Source organism: Bubalus kerabau, chromosome 3 (genome assembly GCF_029407905.1).
Source record: "Bubalus kerabau isolate K-KA32 ecotype Philippines breed swamp buffalo chromosome 3, PCC_UOA_SB_1v2, whole genome shotgun sequence".
Lineage (NCBI taxonomy): Eukaryota > Metazoa > Chordata > Mammalia > Artiodactyla > Bovidae > Bubalus > Bubalus kerabau.
The window spans coordinates 174,270,244-174,290,890 of record NC_073626.1 but is presented as its reverse complement, the minus strand read 5'-3'; the positions used below and the strand labels follow the sequence as shown (position 1 = coordinate 174,290,890).

General features: G+C 45.6%; 1 protein-coding gene across 3 annotated transcripts in view; it reads right to left on the bottom strand.

The window, feature by feature from the left end:
- EIF4E2 (eukaryotic translation initiation factor 4E family member 2) overlaps positions 1-20,535 on the bottom strand; it is a 30,980-nt gene extending 10,445 nt beyond the window's left edge. For 2 of the 3 annotated variants that reach the window (XM_055573755.1, XM_055573756.1), the window contains exons 1-6: positions 20,384-20,535; positions 11,985-12,099; positions 10,824-10,958; positions 6,644-6,748; positions 4,306-4,458; positions 4,067-4,203 (exon numbers count right to left, since the gene is read on the bottom strand). In XM_055573755.1, the coding sequence (XP_055429730.1) occupies positions 4,067-4,203; positions 4,306-4,458; positions 6,644-6,748; positions 10,824-10,958; positions 11,985-12,099; positions 20,384-20,403 (665 nt within the window). In that variant the 5' untranslated portion in view covers positions 20,404-20,535. Of the gene's footprint in view, positions 1-2,076; positions 2,342-4,066; positions 4,204-4,305; positions 4,459-6,643; positions 6,749-10,823; positions 10,959-11,984; positions 12,100-20,383 lie in introns of those variants that run through there. The other variant, XM_055573753.1, reaches the window with a different exon arrangement.
- Between the last annotated feature and the right edge of the window lie 112 nt (positions 20,536-20,647).

Sequence of the window (20,647 nt, the reverse complement as noted above, 5' to 3'; positions counted from 1 at the left end):
GGCCCACCGAGTGTAACAGGCCCTGTCTTCCCCCTCCCATCCCAGGCCAGAGGCACAAAAGGACTCAACAGACTATTACAAAGAGGAATTTTCTCACAAAAGACACTGCTGTTTTATACGGCCCTGTGACCCAACTCTTCTCCTGGTGGTCCCATGATTCTGGAGTGCAAGTCTGGCTGTGTTATGAGGCTGTCCGCCTGCAAGGACCCAAATCTCTGAAACCTCAGCCACACACCTACACTTGATTTGACCATTTTCCCACTTCTCAGTGGGCCCGTGCACCCTTAAGGGACTGACTGTTAGCAGTAAACAAGGGTGTGAGGCAGCAAGCAGTGTTCCCTCTGCAGCAAAGCGGCTCACCATGCCCCTTGCGCAGCGGCAGCGGTCACCTCTTAGCTCAGCAAGGGGTGCTAGCAAGGAGTGCAGCAGGAAAAGGCCATGAGCAGTGTGATGAAGGAAGGCTGGGGAACGAGACACTTGAGATAGGACGCTGGAGACTGGATGGAAACACAACAAGGGGGAGGGACACCTGACTGAGAAAGCTGAGCCACCCCTAGAACACTCCCCTCACCATTTACAGGACCCCTCATCTCCAGAGTACGTGGGAGAGAATGAGTGTTGGCTCTTTCCTCCTCATGTCCCTTCAATTCTCAAGTCCAAGCAGTTGTTGTTCCTTGGCTCAAACACAGCCACGCCTGTGGGAGAGCCATGGTGGAAGGACAAAGCAGAACAGTTCTGGCTTCCGTTCAGATGTGGCAAGGCTCAGAGGGGTCAAGGTCAGTTTGGTGCTTTCCGATCAACTCTTACACTGGTAGGTGGCATCAGGCTCAACCTCTGGACCAGCTATATTAGCTGAAATTAAGATCAATACATGTGGACATCACAGCGGAAGGCAAGAGGAAAAGGGCCATAGAACGTTATTCTTTGACAAACGCTGAAAACATAGAAAATATGTATTTCCACACATCAATCATCTCCATCTTTCAGGAACTTTTAAGTAATTTGGGGTAAGTGATCACAAAAAGCAGCAATGACAGAGCCACCTCCAGGATGCTCAGCTCGTGTGCTAGTCCTGATGTGTGGTCTGTGGGATCCCAGGCCTCATGGAGACGGATGGGCGGTCAGATGGCACAGCTCAGGGCATTACTGCCAAAATGGAGCAGCACAGCCACTTTGGAGAACTCCACGCTATGCCCACAGCCACCTTCACAGATGCTATCAGGCCACGTGGCCTAGTGTGGGCCAAAGTGGTTTATTTATGGTTTGGGTGGAAGCTCTAAAGAAAACCTAAAGTCACATTAAGCCTTACTAGATTTCTCCATGCACGTTAGGGGCCTGAAGGCCAAGTTGCAGCACATACATGCCGAGCCTCAAAAAACATGGGGGGCTGGGCCATGCTGTGGTCAGATGTCCTAAGGAGCAAAGTCACACAGGACAAAGACAGGTCCCCACCCCCAGGTCCTGGTGCACGACAACCCTAGGGACTGGGCAAAGGGAAGGGCTAGAACTTTGCAAAGTGTATGCAGGGTGAGCTCAGAGAGGAAGATGAGCTGGCTCCAAGGGGAGAACAGAAGGGGAAAGGCTGGCAGAGAGCTTGCGGTTGGGAGGCTTTGGCCGGTGAGGAAAGCCCACTTACACAAAGCAAGGAAGCTCTAAACACACAGCGGCACACAGACGGAAGCAGGGCTTTACCTCCAAGCAAGAGATGTCTTTGAAGTAAGACAAACGAAGTCAGCCAAGCGAAGGTCAAGGATCCCCCTTTCCAACCTGATGGACTTTTGAGCTGAATTCTAAATCAGAAATCACTCTGTTCCTGTCCTCAGCATGACTGGTGGAAACTTAAATACCAAAAAAACTGGGGTCTCTTTCTGAGAGTCAGATGTCACCTCAGTGTCAGACCTCAGCGGAGATGGAACAAAATACCGTGTGATGTGATACCATGGGCTTATGGAAATGAGGCTGCATTCCCCAGATGGCCCTCCACGGAGAAGTCTGTGCCATTCCTTAATATGGTGACAGTCAGTCTGAAGGGCCGCTTCTTTGATGCACCATAAAGAGCAAGAGCATGAGACAAGCTAGTTTAGCACCATTTATTAAGTGATCTCAGCTGTTGTTGTAGCTGCTGCGTGTCAGCCTGTTCTTAAAACATAAAATGCTCTTCCAATTCCTCTTGTCCGGGACGGAAGGATCTTCCAGGTAGCACACCAACGAACAAGAGACTCCGATGACGCCGGCTTCAATGACGGTGCCATCCAGAGAGGGAGAGGGTCATGGCACATTCAACCGCGGCTTCCAGAGGTTTTGAAAAAGGAGCCTTTGGGAGCCCAGCCTGCCTGGCATTCTAGTGGAAGTGCAAAAGGTTGGCATGTTGGGAGAGAAAGAGAGGGAGCCGCGAGGGGAAGTGGCATCTAGGTGTCAAGGAGGGGTTTCTGGCCCCTGTGGCTGCAGGGCTGGAGGACTAGGCTGACCTCTGATAAAGCAGCAAGCAGCAGACTAAGGCACCAAGCCCCAAGGCTAGCCTAGACTCTATGGACCTGTACACATTGCTACAGAAGTCAGGAAGAGCTGCTTCAGGGTATTTGAAAGGGAGCACAGTGGAGAGGGGACAGTTGAAAAATATCTCTTTCCCTTTCCTATCCGGGTGAAAAGGTTGCTTAGGGGTGGGGTGGGGGAATGGGGGGGCATTTGGGAACACTGAACACAAGAGTCCTAGTAAAAGTAGGTGTGGACCTCTCCAGCCTAGACTTGAGTCTGGCTGGAGGACAGAAACTACTTGTATTCCAGAACAAAGAATAAGAAAAACCTGCCAAGAGAAAAACAGTGTTGACCCAGGGCTGCCAAGGCAAGCCCTCAGGGTCGTAATGGCTAATAACTGCTGGTGGCTGTGATGAGCCACACCCAGCCATTTCAGACAGACCACCTCCTATGGCAGCATTCCCAGTTAAAAACTGGAGCTTAGCTGGTATCAGCCAGTTCCACCCACAACATGATCTGTAAATGCATGGGAAAAGATTCCCAAACGATCTGCTTGAGCGCCATCGATGGGCTCATTACTATAATGCTTGTAATAACAGCGTGGTGATGTTATTACTAACAATGATGAGAGCAATAATCCTTGACCCTGTGAGAGCATTCTCCATCTGAGGACCTTCAATTACAAAGACTGAATCAGCCTCACAAACAAACCTGCTCAGTAAAGCACTCTTACCCCCCACTTTTCCGATGGGACAGGTGAAGCAGAGTGGCAGAGACTTTTCAAAGGCACGCAGTGGTATCTGAGTCAAAGGACAGAATTACACCCATAGGTCCTGACTCCTAGCTGGCTTGCTCTCCCTTCACACATGAGAAAACTCTTAATAGCCACTCCCCACAACGTGTCTATAACACCCTGAGTTTATTTATGATCTTTGGTCACTGAAGGAGCAACCCCGGCCAGTAATTCTCACTTGTGAACATCCAGCTCCACTCCCCTGAGTCTCAGGCAGACTGCTGAGCTAACTTCCCCTCTGGCATTCCTGCTCCCCTTAGAGTCTACTCTCACACACACACTGTTCTGCTTCCACTTCGACTTCAGCTCTGCACACAAGGAAATGGAGTCATCATTCCTGGTAAAGAAGTCAATTTCCCGGGACAGAGAGCAGACTGAAGCTAACAAGTTAAAAGACATGCAAAAGTGGAGTGAGGGACAGACAGGGAGGAGGGCCTCACTGTTCAGTGAAATTATTTTAGAAACTGCAAGAAAAAGAGCACTTTGTCTTTCATTTTAAGACAGTGGTTAGTGAACTAAAGACAAGACAGCCTGTGTGAATACAGCAAGCCCAGGTGGTTCAGCTGGGACTCTGCAGAAGGGATCTCTCATCCAGAGCACCCAGGGTGCAGGCAGGCAGAGAACCGCACCAGCAGAGAACGGCTATGAGTAGACAGAAGCACTGGGGGAAGACTGGTCTGTCCCTTCTCCTTAAGTCAGTCTCCTGGAAGACCATATTCCTCTGGACCCGGCTAAGGACCTACTTTTGCTGAACTCAGGGACACGCCCCACACCCCCCCAATCCCCCACAACACATACTTGATGCTGTCGGTGTGGGTTTTGTATTCCATAATGGTGTTGGGAGGTAGGTTAAGCACTCGCCGAAGCGTATCCCGTATGCGGGCCGTGGTGGCTTGATCGCTGGCAGTCTTATTCCATATGGAAATAATGTCCTCCTACAGGAGGGATGACAGAAGGATTCATCAAAGGAAACTGGAGGCAGTGAGAAGAGCAGAGGCAACACATGTGAAAGCAGACCTGCCTGTGAGGCGGCTTACCTGAAAACGGACAGAGACCACAGCCCCGCAGATCTCCTCCCCAACCATGAACTGTTCCCCCAGCATAGCCAAGATGAGATTCTCCCAGCAGCGGGATGCCAAGCCCTTCCGCAGTCGAATTATCCACTTTCCACCATTTTTATTTGCATCATCCTGTAAAAAAAAAAGTATTAAAAGTTAAAATATGGTCTCATAGCATTAGGACCAAGGATCCATGATCACTGAGAAGTCTTGCTGTTTTCCAACTATTCAACTCTATAGGAAAATGTGGTAGGACTACAGGAAGAAACAAGAAAAAAGAAACACAAGGTGGGGATCCTTGCAACCAACCATTAAAGAAAAACAGCCACACTGACCCTTTAAACCAATCCTCTTTTGGGAACTCCCTGGCGGTCCAGAGGTTAAGGCTCAGCACTTTCAGTGCCAGGATCCGGGTTCAATCTCTGGTCGGGGAACTAAGATCCCACAAGCCACACAGTGTGGCCAAAACCAACCAACCAACCCTCTTTTTTGAAAACTACATCAAAATGAAATAATGTGAGATTTCAAACACAGATCATTCCTTACTTCATTTGCTAAAAGTTTATCAAGTGTCACCATGTTCCCAAATACAGACATGACATCACAGTCTCTACCCAGATCCAGTCTAGTGAAGCAGACAAACAAGAAAACTAATTGCAGCAGTGTAGTCTGACAAGTACTGCTGTAACAGAGATACATACAGGAAGTTTATGAAGAACAAGACAGTCAGAAACACCCAGGAAAAGGACAACATTTCAGCTGGGTTGTAAGGGACACAGGAGTTAGCCAGGTGAAGGGCTCTGTGGGCACTGGGAAGGACATGGCTATGTGCAAACACTGACTGTGAGGCAGAGATGCAAAGAGGAAGATCTAGCTACACTGAAGGGAGGATCTGGAGAGGACAGGTGACAAGTGCTGAAAGGTAATTAGGAGTAAGATCATGTGTGCAACAGAAAACTGCATAAGATTTTTAATTAAGGTGTGTTTGTGTGTGGCAGGGGCGGGGGTTCCCTGGTGGCTCAGATGGTAAGGAATCAGCCTGCAATGCAGGAGACCTGGGTTCGATCCCTGGGTCAGGAAGATCCCCTGAAGGAAGGAATGGCTACCTACTTCAGTATTCTTGCCTGGAGAATCCCTGTGGACAGAGGATCCTGGTGGGCTACAGTCCGGGGTCGCAAAGAGGCAGACAGGATGGAGTGACTAATGACTAAGCACAGCATAGCACATGTGTGTGTGATCATGTCTGTCTTCTGGAAGAATGCTCTGGCATCAGCATAGAGAAGACGGACTACAGCAAAGAGATCATAGAGCTCAGCTCTGGGTCTCCGGTGACTGTCCCTAAGCTCATTTTTACTCACTTTAACCATATGTATACTATGGTAATATATAACACACACATAAAACCAGTCTAAAGTTCAGTTCAGTTCAGTTCAGTTGCTCAGTCGTGTCCAACTCTTTGCGACCCCATGAATCGCAGCATGTCAGGCCTCCCTGTCCATCACCAACTCCCAGAGTTCACTCAGACTCATGTCCATCGAGTTGGTGATGCCATCCAGCCATCTCATCCTCTGTCATCCCCTTCTCCTCCTGCCGCCAATCCCTCCCAGCATCAGAGTCTTTTCCAATGAGTCAACTCTTCGCATGAGGTGGCCAAAGTACTGGAGTTTCAGCTTCAGCATCAGTTCTTCCAAAGAAATCCCAGGGCTGATCTCCTTCAGAATGGACTGGATGGATCTCCTTGCAGTTCAAGGGACTCTCAAGAGTCTTCTCCAACACTACAGTTCAAAAGCATCAATTCTTCGGCGCTCAGCTTTCTTCACAGTCCAACGCTCACATCCATACATGACCACTGGAAAAACCATAGCCTTGACTAGACGGACCTCTGTTGGCAAAGTAATGTCTCTGCTTTTGAATATGCTATCTAGGTTGGTCATAACTTTTCTTCCAAGGAGTAAGCGTTTTTTAATTTCATGGCTGCAGTCACCATCTGGAGTGATTTTGGAGCCCAAAAAAATAAAGTCTGACACTGTTTCCACTGTTTCCCCATCTATGGGAAGAGTAATCCCCCCCAAAAAAAATCCTTCAATGTTGCTCTAACACCATGTTAGTGAGAAAACAATCTTTGAAAACCATCCACACGAACAATGGAATCGGGGCTTTTTCCTAGAGTTCCCATTTCCAAGGATGTACCAAACTGTTATGCAGCTTTCAAAGAAGACTTTAACCAACACCCGGCACTAACCCCCAAACCAAACAAAAAACCCCTGAAAGACAGAAAACTTCCTCAGAAAAACAGTCTAAGGCTCTCAGTTCTCACCTCCCACATGGGTTTAATTCCTTCTTTGAAGAGATGAAAGTCGCTGTGGCCTGTCAGGTCCCCGGGACGCACCATGTGGCTGTAAAACCTCCAGAACTGCTCCACCTGCAGAGAGAAGACAGCAGAGTCAAGAGAGGCGCCTTCTTTTTCTTTGGGTGAATGTGAGATTTAAGAGAAGAGCATAACCACGGAAGACACTCTGCTAGAGGCTCTACTTTTTGGAGGACAGATGTTCATTCTGGGGATTGTGGGGGAAGAACAACATGTTGAAGGGAAGCAGACTATCTGTTTTGATAAAAGAATAATGTCATACTGTTGACACAAGAATAAACTCTTTAGGTGAGAACTGCCCAGCATCAGCCAGGAGCCTTAGCTGGTAAAATGTCAATACGCATCCTCCTGTGGAAGGCGCAGGAGAATCACCACATGCTGTAGGAGGACTTTGTTTTACACAATAAAAACCACTTAGGTTTGAGGTATATTCAGGGCCATATAACCTCAGCTTGAACCAAATCACTTAAAAAAAAAAAACACAGTATTATTAACATTGTGAATTAACTAGTCATTGTGCTCTCTAGTACATGCCCAAGACTTATTTATAACTGCAAGTTTGGGCACTTCCTGATCAGAGGTTTACTGTCAAAATACAGCATTAGCTACACTGAAGTACACTTTTTTTCTATAGAAATAGTTACTGAGCATTAAGTGACAGAATCAACCGCAGGCACTACTCCACACCATGGTGCCCTTGCTAAGGCCCAGACGGTCCAAAAACCAAGCAGGCCTTAGCGTCCTCACTCAGGGTTTAATTCTCTCTTCTTAGCTATAAAATTTCTCTTTGCTCCTCCTTCACAGTCCTGTTAGAAAATCATACATATTTCTCTATAAAATGTATGCTTATTTATATTTATCACACTATTTCTGTTTTTCTTACTAGTGATTTGATAAGAAGAAATTACTTCCCTGTGCGTAAGTATGGGTTCATGCTAACTCACTCAAGTTGTGGTCAACTCTCTGGGACGTTACAGACTGTAGCCCACCAGGTTCTTCTGTCCATGGGATTGTCCAGGACAAGAATACTAGAGTGAGTTGCCATGCCTTCCTCTAGGGAATCTTCCCACCCCAGGGATCGAATTAACATCTCTGACATCTCCTGCATTGGCAGGCGGGTTCTTTACCACTAGCGCCTAGTGGCGCTTCCCAGTTGGGAAGCCCTTGATTACTTTCCTATTCCTCTGCAATTCACAGAGAACACCTACAAAGTACTGGGCAGTCAAGTGCACACTTTACAAGTAAAGAAAAAATGTGAAACAGTCTGAAGAAAACAGCTGGTATTTGCCAAGAAACTGCTGAAGACGCTCTAAATAAACATGAAGCAAGATTCCATAATGTGCAGGTAAAAACAGGTACCATGCAGACACAGATTCAGGTCACACTCCCAGATCTGGATAGCAACTGAGGAGAAACCCTAGACTGTGTGAAATGCCTGTGCCTCTCAATCCTCTAGAGCACAGAAACACGGGAAACATCTCATGTTACAAGGAAATTAGGAACGAAGCCATCTGCAGGACGTCATTACAGTATTTCACCTCAGCGAGTGCCATGCTTAATGATATCCAGGGATCTGGGTCAGTGAATGGTCCTATGCATACAACGAGCAATAATCTTTTCCCCACTCTAACACAGTGCAAAGAAATGAAGCTCACCTTCTAGAAACTGTAGCTCACTGTGAATAAGGACTTGATGGAAGTGGTGGGGACAGAGCATACCAATCACCCCCAATCCTCCAGTGGAGCATTGCTTTATTAACAGTTTGGTCTCCACCAATCTGAGAGCCATTCTCTACAATCTTATGGCCAGAATTCTATACCGAAATCACAACAGAGATGAAATAATAGGCAGGTTGAGAAATAGCATTAAAACTTTTTTTTTCATTCTCTTAAGGCAACCTGCATTTTTAAAACTTTCAACTGGAACCAAAAAATCAATGTTTAGATTCAGAACATGGAATGCAGAAAAGACTTTAGAAATCATCTCGACTACCTTCTTTGCTTTATAATTGAGAAAACGGTTTCAGAACTTGCCCCAGCTCACAGTCAAGCAGGAGAATGAATGACACTTGTGATCCCCAAGTCCAACGCTTTTTTCATTTCAAGATATAGTTTTCTTAGTCACCTCAAGAACTTTTAAATAGTGTCCAATACTAGGATCGAGGACTAGTGGGAAATACTACTTTAGCATCATTAGTTTCAAAATGTAATTACTTTTCTGTGAGGAATATTGTGGGTCATTTCCCAATGCCTCGACTTACATGACACTGGTGAGTATAAAGCAGCATTAACCCAAGATGATGCTGATGATAAAACTGTTCAACTTAGCATATATGCCCAAAGAAAATAAAAACTCTCCTTGTACAAGCTGGGAAAATTCACACATGCTTTTTTTAAGCGGGAAAGAAAAATGCTAGAAGTAGTTATAATTATGCTAAAATAATTGAACAAAATCCTGAATGAAAGCTGACTCCCCAGAGTTCAGTTTCTTCTCTGATCCTAAGTGCTTAACCAGTTGTTCATAACATAATGGCTGCCATTTTACCTGAAATGTCTAGCAAGCCATCAAAATTTTTGTGGATTCAGGAATGTTAGGTTGACATGGATAGTTTTTTCAATTCTATTCTCTCTTCCAAGAATTCCTTCCTCTTATCACTTGTTCAAATTTTCTGAATTCAATCTTAAACCCATCTCCCTCCCAAAGAGGCTTCTCCAGGCTGAAATGAATCCCTTTACTCTGAACTGCAAGAGCACTCTAGCTATTTATGCACCTCCTAAACTGCCTCCCTGTATTAGAAATTCCTGGGCATGTCTTATTTCCCTAAGGGCAAGGTTTTTTTAGTCATTTTAGAACACTATTATGCCCCAAATTCATTCAACAAACTTTTCTTGAACCAAATATGTACCCGTGCACAGCTACTTCTAATAATTCAAAAAAGTCTAAATTTAACAGTAATAAGAGAGCACAGGCCAACTAATACAAGATCTTTGCTTGTGGCTGAAATATCAACTCAACATAATCAGATGATATGATTATCATTATATATGCATATCTGATTAATAAACAGATAAATAAATATAGCCTGTCTGATAAACAAACACTTTGAAAAACTGAGCATCCTGGCATGCATTTTGGTATACAGAAGACTGAAAGAATGTAGGCTTTGGAAGGTGGTTTTTTACAGCCTACCCAACCTGAGTCTCAATACTGGTTCCTCCACTTAATCCAGTTAATTATAACTGACTTGAGACTTCAGATCAGATACTTAACCCAAGTCTCATTTTTCTCATTTGTAAAATATGGATAACATCACTGACCTCATAGGGCTATCATAACAATCAAAGGGAACTATATAAGTGACTATTATTGTGTGTCCTTCCTCTTTACTAATTTATTTTAAAGTTTACTGTCCATTATAGTTTCCTTTTCCAGTGTCTGCATTTTAAACAGAACGAATACCTTAATAACTTCAAGAAAATAACGAATCCTGCATTTGATTCTGCCCACAGATCAACTGTACGAAATACATAACAATCTTCACCAAACAAGACTGGCTTTAGTCGCAGACAAGCCTCTCACGGTTTACACCTCTAGTTTTCTGTGAGGAAGATGAGACAGTGCGTGGGCTCACTGTACTCACAGTGCCCACAAAAAAACAGAGACTTGCTTTTCCTTCTGAACACAGAACAAAGACGCTAGTTTATGCATAATCACTGACATATCCAAAACCCGATGTGAGGTTATTAAAACAAAAACTTTTAAATTTTATTCTCAATTTTATTGACAAGCTTCATGGGGACACCACGTACTATAAAATTTTGTATCTCCCCTAACACTTTGCACACAGAAAGGACTCCATAAATACCTACTTAAACAAACCAGTGTTTTTGTACTGTCCCCATCTGATCAATTCCACAATTTATGCACTTATTGACTCTGACATATGTTGCCTACGGATATATAATGAGAAATAGAAGAATGAACCAATTTAGCTTTATAGACTCAGGTCAGTCAACTAAGGAAACCAGAATCCTATGTAGGTTACCAGGAGGGTAGATAAACACAACAATGTAAATACAGACAAGAATGTACTACCAAAGCTTACTACATTAAACCACCCAGTACTCACAGAGGCAAAGGTGCCAATCTGTTTGATATTCTGTTCATAGCTCTGTGAGCTGGTGGGACGGCCGGGGGTTCTCCTGGAGTACCAGAAAGTGTAGTTATACTGCAGGGGGTGCTCGGCCGGCCCAGGGACGACAGCCTGTGAATCAAAGGAGGCGTGTTAATCTGGGCATTTTCCACATGCTCTGAGACTGAGAAAACATTTCCCAGTGTCACCCCTTACCACCTCCATTAAAAAGGATACATACTCAATTACCTGCAATGGGCTCAAGATTCCACTTACATGGTAAATTAGTGGTTAACTCTAAGTTCCTATAACACTTTCTCTGTTCTTAATGCTTTCATTAACTTTCTAGCTCCTACCATGAGTATTATGCTTATATCTCATCTCAACATATTCCCAGGCCAAACACTGCCTCCTCTATGACACCCTATCACTTACTGGCTCACGACACTGGGCAAGTTGCTTAACTAGTTTGTGCCTCAGTTCCTTATCTGTAAAATAGGGAAAACAATAATGACCACCCTCATGGGGCTGCTGAGAGGATCAAATTAACAGATGTGAAGTGCTTAGCACCATGCCTGACACATAGGAAGTACTCAAAAAATGACAGCTCCTAGGATTACTGCTACTGTTAAATGTAAGCGCCTTGATTCACGCTCACTCACCTGTGTCCTCTTAGCATGTAAAATGCCTGTATTTGGAATGTACTAAATATTGTGCAATAAATGAATTAGTGATTGCTTTAATATTTCAAGAAAGAAACAGAGATCTATCTCTCGTTCTCTAAAATTCCTCTCTTCCAAGTCACTTTCAGCCTGAATTATTACCGACTAAAGAGTCGAACATTCTAAGTGATGGGCAGGACTGAAATACAGAGCAGCAGCTTCTGAAGCAACTAACACCCTTGCTAAATTCCAGGATTAATCTCCCCACCTCAGGCTAGGAGAATGTTGGAAAGCAAGGCAAGAACTCAAGATCCTGTGGCAAGGGGAACCTTCAAAGTCCCAAGATGAACTCCAGTGATGCAACAATCTTTTTAGAGAACAGAATCAGACACTACAGAACAGGGTGTCATCAAGTGCATCCAGCATCCTTCAGATTTCACAAGATCACCAAGTCCCAAGTCCAAAGGCAACGACATCTGCACAACACAGAACTCACCTTCCTCTTGCTGCTGCTCTGACTCTTGTCTCGTTCCGTTTTTTCCTTCTCACCATCTTTCTGTGTGCTGTTTTCTTCATTCTGATCATGGTCCCCACTGTCATCATCTTTCAATCTGAATGGGAAGGCAAAACAACAGTATCCCATGATTGAGCTGATTCTTGCTTATCTAACAAGGCTACCAGGTCAGATGAACCACCATGTAACCAATCAGAAGTCACTCAAGTCATAGGCAATGAGGTGCCCATGAAAGAGAGAAAAGGAAGCAGAAAGGCAACTGGGAGGATTAAGCAAAAATGAAAATGCCCATCAGCTAACTTGTGAATTACAGAAAGCACCATATTCTAGTTTTCTAAAAGTCTGCACAAAAAAGCAAGAGGTAAACAGTGTAAGGGGTTGTTTTCTACGCCAAAAATAGTCAATAACGAGGAGAATTTCTGGATTATATAACTGTTTTGGCATTTCAAATGAACTTGAGAAACTTCCCTTTCTATCCTGCCACTTCTAACTATCTTTCTTACCATTCCCCGCTGCTACTGCTAATCATTTAATTTCCAAGCTTAGAACTCTCCACTGTCCTGTGCCCTTCCATGCCCACCACGCAGGATATAATACAAGGAAATGTAAGATCCTCTACAACTCAACTGTCAACCAGCATGCCCTTTCCCTCTCTCAGCCTCCCAAAGCAACCCAGATTTCCACATCTGTGCTATATGCAACCACCACCCCTCAGCCTAAGGCACCATTCCTCCCACATCTGTTTTTCCTACTAGATAGAGGGGGCCCTAGATTGGTCTTATTAACCTTTGTATCTTCAGCAACAATGACAAGATGATGCTGGAGTGATGTTAAATGAAAAAGAAATCAAAGGAAGGAAGAAATGTCTTCTTATCTTGTAAGTTCAGTCAAAGTTCAGTACAACAGGTGCCACCTTTCAGGAGCAGTGAAACTACCCTCAGCGCTGTGTATTGGTTTGCTATGACTTTAAACTCACTTATTTATGACTTGAATGGAGATGCTGTTTTGAGATAAGAATGAAGTCAGTTCAGTTCAGTCACTCAGTCGTGTCCGACTCTTTGCAACCCCATGCCAGTTTCCCTGTCCATCACCAACTCCCGGAGCTTGCTCAAACTCATGTCCATCAAGTCAGTGATGCCATCCAACCATCTCATCCTCTGTCGTCCCCTTCTCCTCCTGCCTTCAATCTTTCCCAGCATCAGGGTCTTTTCCAATAAGTCAGTTCTTCCCATCAGATGGCCAAAGTATTAAAGCTTCAGCTTCAGCATCAGTCCTTCCAATGAATATTCAGGACTGATTTCTTTAGGAGTGACTGGTTGGATCTCTTTGCAGTCCAAGAGACTCTCAAGAGTCTTCTCCAACACCACAGTTCAAAAGCATCAATTCTTCGGTGCTCAGCGTTCCTTATGGTCCAACTCTCATGTCCATAGATGACTACTGGAAAAACCAAAGCTTTGATTAGACGGACCTTCATCGCAAAGTAATATCTCTGTGTTTTAATATGCTGTCTAGGTTGGTCATAGCTTTTCTTCCAAGCAGCAAGTTTTTTAATTTCATGGCGGCAGTCACAATCTGCAGTGATTTTGGAGTCCAGGAAAATAAAGTCTGTCACTGTTTCCATTGTTTCCCATCTATTTGCCATGACATGATGAGACCAGATGCCATTATCTTCCTTTTTTGAATGATGAGCTTTAAGCCAGCTTTTTCACTCTCCTCTTTCACTTTCATCAAGAGGCTCTTTAGTTCTTCTTTGCCTTCTTCCATAAGGGTGGTGTAATCTGCATATCTGCTATTGATATTTTTCTCGGCAATCTTGATTCCAGCTTGTGCTTCATCCAGCCTGGCATTTCACATGATGTACTCTGCATACAAGTTTAATAGGCAGGGTGACAATATACAGCCTTGATGTACTGCTTTCCCAATTTGGAACCAGTCTGTTGTTCCATGTCCAGCTCTAACTGTTGCTTCTTGACCTGCATACAGATTTCTCAGGAGGCAGGTAAGGTGGTCTAGTATTTCCATCTCTTGAATTTTCCACAGTTTGTTGTGATCCACACAATTGAAGCCTTTGGCATAATCAATAAAGCAGAAGTAGATGTTTTTCTGGAACTCTCTTGCTTTTTCTATGATCCAACGGATGCTGGCAATTTGATCTCTGCCTTTTTCTATATCCAGCTTGAACGAATGAAGTCTATCAGGCTACCTGATAGACTTATTATCTATCCTGCACTTCTAACTATCTTTCCTACCATTCCCCGCTGCTACTGCTAATCATTTAATTTCCAAGCTTAGAACTCTCCACTGTCCTGTGCCCTTCCATGCCCACCACGCAGGATATAATACAAGGAAATGTAAGATCCTCTACAACTCGACTGTCAACCGGCATGCCCTTTCCCTCTCTCAGCCTCCCAAAGCTTATTATGTGTAGTCATTCATACACATTAGCAGGTCAGTAGGCGAGTAGCTCCTGCTGGGGGCTTATCAGCAAAAACAGATAAAGAAGGGAGCATGGTGAGGGGACATTTAGACTATAAATACTGAGTGTTGGGTGAGGAATATCCAAGTTTCCATCTGAGCAAAGCTGTCCTTTGCTGATCTTGCTCTCCGAAGATTGTGAGCCACTTGCTTCTGCAGTGACCAAGCCAACTCTTTGGCGGGCAGTGGTGTCAAACCCTGCAGCTGTCTCTGAAGGGACATTCACTCTGCTGTGGTAAAGCTGACTCCTTTAGCAGTGGTGACAAAATGCGCAGCGGCCCTGCAAAGACCAGCCCGCCCATAACCGCCAGTGCTGCAGTCTTCTAGCAACAATTGACTCTTATTTTTTAGCTGGTGGCTGAACTTTAGTTCCTGATTGGCAAAGCCTTCTCACCCGGTGCCAATTCATATAAAGGTACACCTGGAACTAAATTTGGACTGTATTCCTTTCATTTTCCTGTGCCTGGAACAATACTGTGAGTAATCTACCACTGGTTTGGAATATGTTATGTTATTTCTTTACTAGCATCAGCATGTTACTGGCTTATGAAATTACTCTAACTCCCACAGTGGACCGGTGTTAAATAAACTACTGGCAAAGAAAATCTACCCCTGAGCATATTCTGTCACCCTCCAAAACAAAATACTAGGGCTCTCAGTGAACTTAAAATTCACTGGATCTAGACAAAAAGATAAATGGAAGGTGAATTCACAAAGATAGTAAAAATTCTGTCCAGTCTAGAGCTGGACCATCAACTTATGGATCTTTTCTGAAATCACTTTTCTGGCCCTACCCAGTCACACAGAATTGGGCAATTCTCAGGATAGTTACTAGAAGCAGTCAAACTGTAACTCAGACACAGGAATACCTCGGAGCTATTGTGGGTTTGATTCCACATCACAGCAATAAAGCAAGTATCACAAGAAATGGAGTCACACAGATTGTTTGGTTTCTCAGTGCATTTAAAAGTTAGTTGACACTACACTGTAGTCTGTTAAGAGGGCATTAGGAATATGTCTAAAAAAAAGTACGTATCTTAATTCAAACCTTAGAGTGGACAAACTACACATGTGCTGGGGTGCCCGCTCTGCCCATTTCACAGCCCTGGCTGTAGCATATACTCCTGAGATTGTGCCATGTCCAGCCCCAGCCCCTCCCTGGCCAAAGCAGGACGATAAAGGGCACTGGTAGCCCAGCCTGTCCAATAACCTACGCCTCAGTGCCTTCCTGACTCCTCCCTCAGTTCTTCATCCAGGAGGTGAAAGATCTTACAGATTCAGGAGCTGGGGCAGTCAGTCATATGAGCTGCATGTAAGAAAAGCCGTGAGGTAATAAAGACAATAAGCAAAAGCAGAGAAGGCCAGGAGGGGCAAAGGGGATGGAGCAGATGAGCAGAGAGGAGAATGGGGTTTTTCGTGATGCTGCCATCTCTTTGGCTTCCCTGGACGCCTGGAAGACCTAATGGTGCTTACAATAACTCCTTCCCCGTTATGAAATTTGAGTCCGCAGGGTTTCCTTTTGAAGCAGGGCCTGTCCTGGCATCCAAGTCCCACAACATTTACCAGCACACTGTGTGTATCAGATGCTATGAATACCTGACACAGTCTTTTCCCTCCTTTCCCTCCAGTAGTACCAACCCACCTGCAGTCCCCAGCTTCACGCCTCTGTTGTGTTCATCATCTGGTCTTTCAAGGAGCTCCTCTTCCCCTCCTTAACTTGTCCTTTAGGACCCAGACTAAGGGCCACTTTCTCTTAAAAATATTCCCTGATCTCTCTCTAGGCTGGGTTGGGACCCCTTCTTCTAAACATGCCCATATCAATGTTTTACTTGTCCTAGCTATACTGTCAGTTTTTTTGTCTCCTGATTACAAATATTTCATGAGTCTTTGTTTCTTTTTTCTTTTTGCTTAGGTCCAAGATAGCTCCTAATTCTCTTCTTTAGGGCATATCCCAGGGACTCAAACCATTTCTCTCTTCTCAGCCCCCAACTTCCCACTATACCATCTGCAGTCCTTTCCCTTCAATCTTGGTTGAAAAGGGCACAGTTGCTCTAGCACCTCACATTTTGCTAGCTCCAAGCAAAGCATGTAAGTTCCTTTCTTTTTAATGCTTTTGCTGCTAACCACTACCGGGAAACAGAAAAATAATAACAAGAATAATTATGTCAGAGAAGAAACAATGCTACTGTGACCCTGGTCCTCAGCTCCCAACTCCCTTCTAAAACAGTAACTGGAAACCTTAATGGACCTTCATCTAATGCTGTTATTTCTTGAGGGTGGAGCTCTGCTGCCTGGGACAACATTTAAGGCAAGTCATTCACATCCTATCTTCAGAGGCTACTCTTCCCAGCTGGATGCTGGATCTGAGCAAAGATACTATCCAGGTGGAAATATCAGTGCTCCTTAGACTCAGGCAGGCAATTAGCATCTGAAGCTATCCATGCTGAGTGGCGCCTGATCAGCTCACCAAGCTTCTCCCCAGGTATGTCCTCATACTCTGACTGGACAATTCACTGCGGGTAGGAAATTGGGCTAATCCACCTTCCCATGTCCAGTATCAGGAAATGCGGGCAGAAAAGAAACAAGTTTAACACATGGATTTCTAAAATCAAGGCAATATAAGGCAGAACAATAAGTGCCAAATAAGTGGTTCAGATAGTAGGTAAGAATGGGCCAAAGCTAACAAAGAGAACAGGGACAAAATAAAATCTGGCACCTGGATTTGAAAACCAAGCTCAACCCAGTAGGGACTGCAATACTTAGAAAGCATCTTAACAGTTTTACATTTGAATAGGATTGATAGCAATGGCACCTACTGACTTGATGGGGGTTGGGGGCGGGGGGGGGGGGGGGGGGAAGGAGGGGGGTGTGGGGGTGGATTAGGTTACACATGAAGGCCATACAGAAAAGGAGACTAGAACTCCTCTGCAATCTGAGCCCATCAGATTAGACTAGAATACTCAAGTCCAGGCACTGGACTTGTAGGACTCTGGCAAACCGAAACATGTCCACATGTCCTTAGGAGCCACATGGTGAACCATATAGAGACCAAACAGGCAACCAGTGGCCTACAAACTGCACTTTTTTGCATTAAAAAAAAAAAAAAAAATCCTAAGGGTTGGAGTGCTTTCTTCAATTGCTAATTTCAAATGAAAGACAGTTTACTTTTTTCTCGTGAATAGCTAGAAGACAGATGTTTAAAAAAATCTGGCTCAGTATAATGAATAGTTAATAATTGGAACTAATTAAAAATGACCCAGGTTAGGGACTTCCCAGATGGTCCAGTGGTTAAGATCTCACACTTTCAATGTAGGGGGCTCAAGTTCAAACTCTGGTCAGGGAACTAAGATCCCACGAGCCACAGGGCACAGCCGGAAGAAAAGAATCCGGGTTAATTTTTGTCAAGATGTGCTTGAACCAACGTTAAACAACCTGGGTATGAATCTTACCATATGTGGCTCTTCCTGTTGTGGGAAACTTATTTCATCTCAGAGTCTCATTTTCCCTATTTGTAAAACAAAGTAACAAGATCCCCCTTACAGGGTTGTTTGAATCAGTTAATATGTGAAAAGCAGCAAAGTGCCTATAGAAGCCATTATTGCCATTTTCAAATTAGCTTGCTGCTGCTGCTAAGTCGCTTCAGTCGTGTCTGACTCTGTGCGACCCCATAGAAGGCAATGGCACCCCACTCCAGTACTCTTGCCTGGAAAATCCCATGGACAGAGGAGCCTGGTGGGCTGCAGTCCATGGGGTCGCTAAGAGTCGGACACGACTGAGCAACTTCACTTTCACTTTTCACTTTCATGCATTGGAGAAGGAAATGGCAACCCACTCCAGTGTTCTTGCCTGGAGAATCCCAGGGACGGGGGAGCCTGGTGGGCTGCCATCTATGGGGTCGCAGAGAGTTGGACACGACTGAAGCGACTTAGCAGCAGCAGCAGCAGCAAGCTAATTTGAAAATGGCAATAATGGCTTACTGCAGACCAAAAAATGGAGAAGGAAATGGCAATCCACTCCAGTGTTCTTGCCTGGAGAATCCTGTGGATGGGGGAGCCTGGTAGGCTGCTGTCCATGGGGTTGCACAGAGTCGGACATGACTGAAGCGCCTTAGCAAGCATGCATGCATTGGAGAAGGCAATGGCAATCCACTCCAGTATTCTTGCCTGGAGAATCCCAGAGACAGAGGAGCCTGGTGGGCTGCTGTCTATGGGGTCGCACAGAGTTGGACACAACTGAAGTGACTTAGCAGCAGCAGCAGATCAAGAAATGATTTGGGTAGGAATGGACCAGATGACCCATAAAGTGTCTTAAGATGAAATTTTGATTTCTTCAGTTTGGTGGAGAAAGGAGTATAGCGTTGGCAGAAAGCTCCACTGAGACAGGACTCCGATCCAGAGCTAAGACCTGCAGGACTTAGGAGGGGGTTTTTGTTGTTCAGTCACTAAGTTGGGTCTGACTCTTTTGCAACCCCATGGACTATAGCCTGCCAGGCTCCTCTGTCCATGGGATTTACCAGGCAAGAATACTGGAATGGGTTGCCATTTCCTTCTCCAGCGGACCTTCCTGACCCAGGGATCAAACCTGCATCTCCTGCATTGGCAGGTAGATTCTTCACCCGTGAGCCACCAGGGAAGTCCCTGAAGATGGGAGGTGGGACAGTGGTAATCAGTATAGGGATGTGCTCAGCTACACAGTGGGCTACAGAAGGAAACTCCCAAAGACTTTTTTCAAGTAGTAGAGCCCTCTCAGCAACCAGGAAACATTCCTGAGGAGCTGCCAAGAGTGCTGGAATCCAGGACCTATGAATTTGCACACCAGCACTCACTGTCCTGGAAAAAGTCCAATTTCCCCTCAGCAACAGTGGGTCACAAACTAAACTAACGGTAATTCCACTTTACATGTATATCTCTCTATTTAACACTTCACAAAGTACCTTTAAGCACTGCTGAATGTGATTTGATCCTTATCACACCCAGTGCAGCAGCAAGACACTAATCACTAATGCAGTTTGGATTAACAGAGGCTCAGAGACTGGGTAACTTTCCTGCTGTCAAATAGCTGGTAATTGGTGGGTCTGAGGCTGGAAATCTAGGTCTTCGGAAAAGAAGACAGATTTACTGCTAGACTATTAGAAGAAAGCCAAGAACAAAAATCTACCTCCAGATACAATTGCTGGAGGGAAATGTGCAAAAATTTACGCATTTCCTTTCTGCACCTCCAAAATGTTTGATGCTAGAACTAGGACTCAAACAATAGATAAGGTTCACCCGTTGGGCAAGAAACTGAGTTCTGGGAGAGTATGTTGGAAGAGGGCGAAAAAAGGAGGAAGAAGAAAGGAAGTAGGAAGGAGTCTCAGGAAGATGATGAAAATTCCGTAACAGAGCAGCCGCTGCGCTAAACGCGGCAGCCACATTACCTCACTGCATCCTCGCAACTCTGTAACATGGGCTCTGTTACGGTCCCTACTTTGCAAATGAGAAAACTGAGACTCAGAGGAAAGGTGACCTGCTTAGGCCAGAGAGGTGTGTGAGAAATGCTGAATTCAGTGGCAGGGCGGCCAGGCTGCGGAAACAGCCAAACGGCCGAGGTCTCCGCCCTCCACGCTGCGGGTAACCCGCACTCGGGCGGGGCGTCCCAAAATCTCCTTCCGGGCCGCACGGCCACCTCCTGCCCCCAGGACACCGCACTTCGCCCTGGGTCCGTACGACCCTGGGGTCCCTGAGACCCCTGCATCCCTCGTCCCTAACCCCCTCATGCCCGCTGGCCGCACAAGGCCGGCCAGACCGCACCCGAGTCAGAGATTGTGGCCTGTGCCGCAGTTTGCGCCGCCTGCAGTGCGGGCGGGGGTGGGCGCAGGGAACAGTTGTGGGGAAGGGGCCCCGGGGGGGCGGCCACGCGCCACTCACGCGTCGAACTTGTTGTTCATCCTCTCGCCGCCGCCGTCGCCACTGCCTCACGAAGTGACTTCCGCTCCTCCAGGTCCCTCCGCCTAGGGTCCGGCCACTTCCGGTTGCTCAGGGCACAGCGGAACGTTGGCGCTTTGGCCGGGTAGGGAGCGGATATCCCGGGACGCTTTCCTCCTGAGCAGAGGCGCTCGGGTTTGGCGCCTGTGTGGCGTGAAGTCGGGTCTCGGTTCCTGTCCCGGTCCTTGTTCCTGCCTGCCGCCCGCT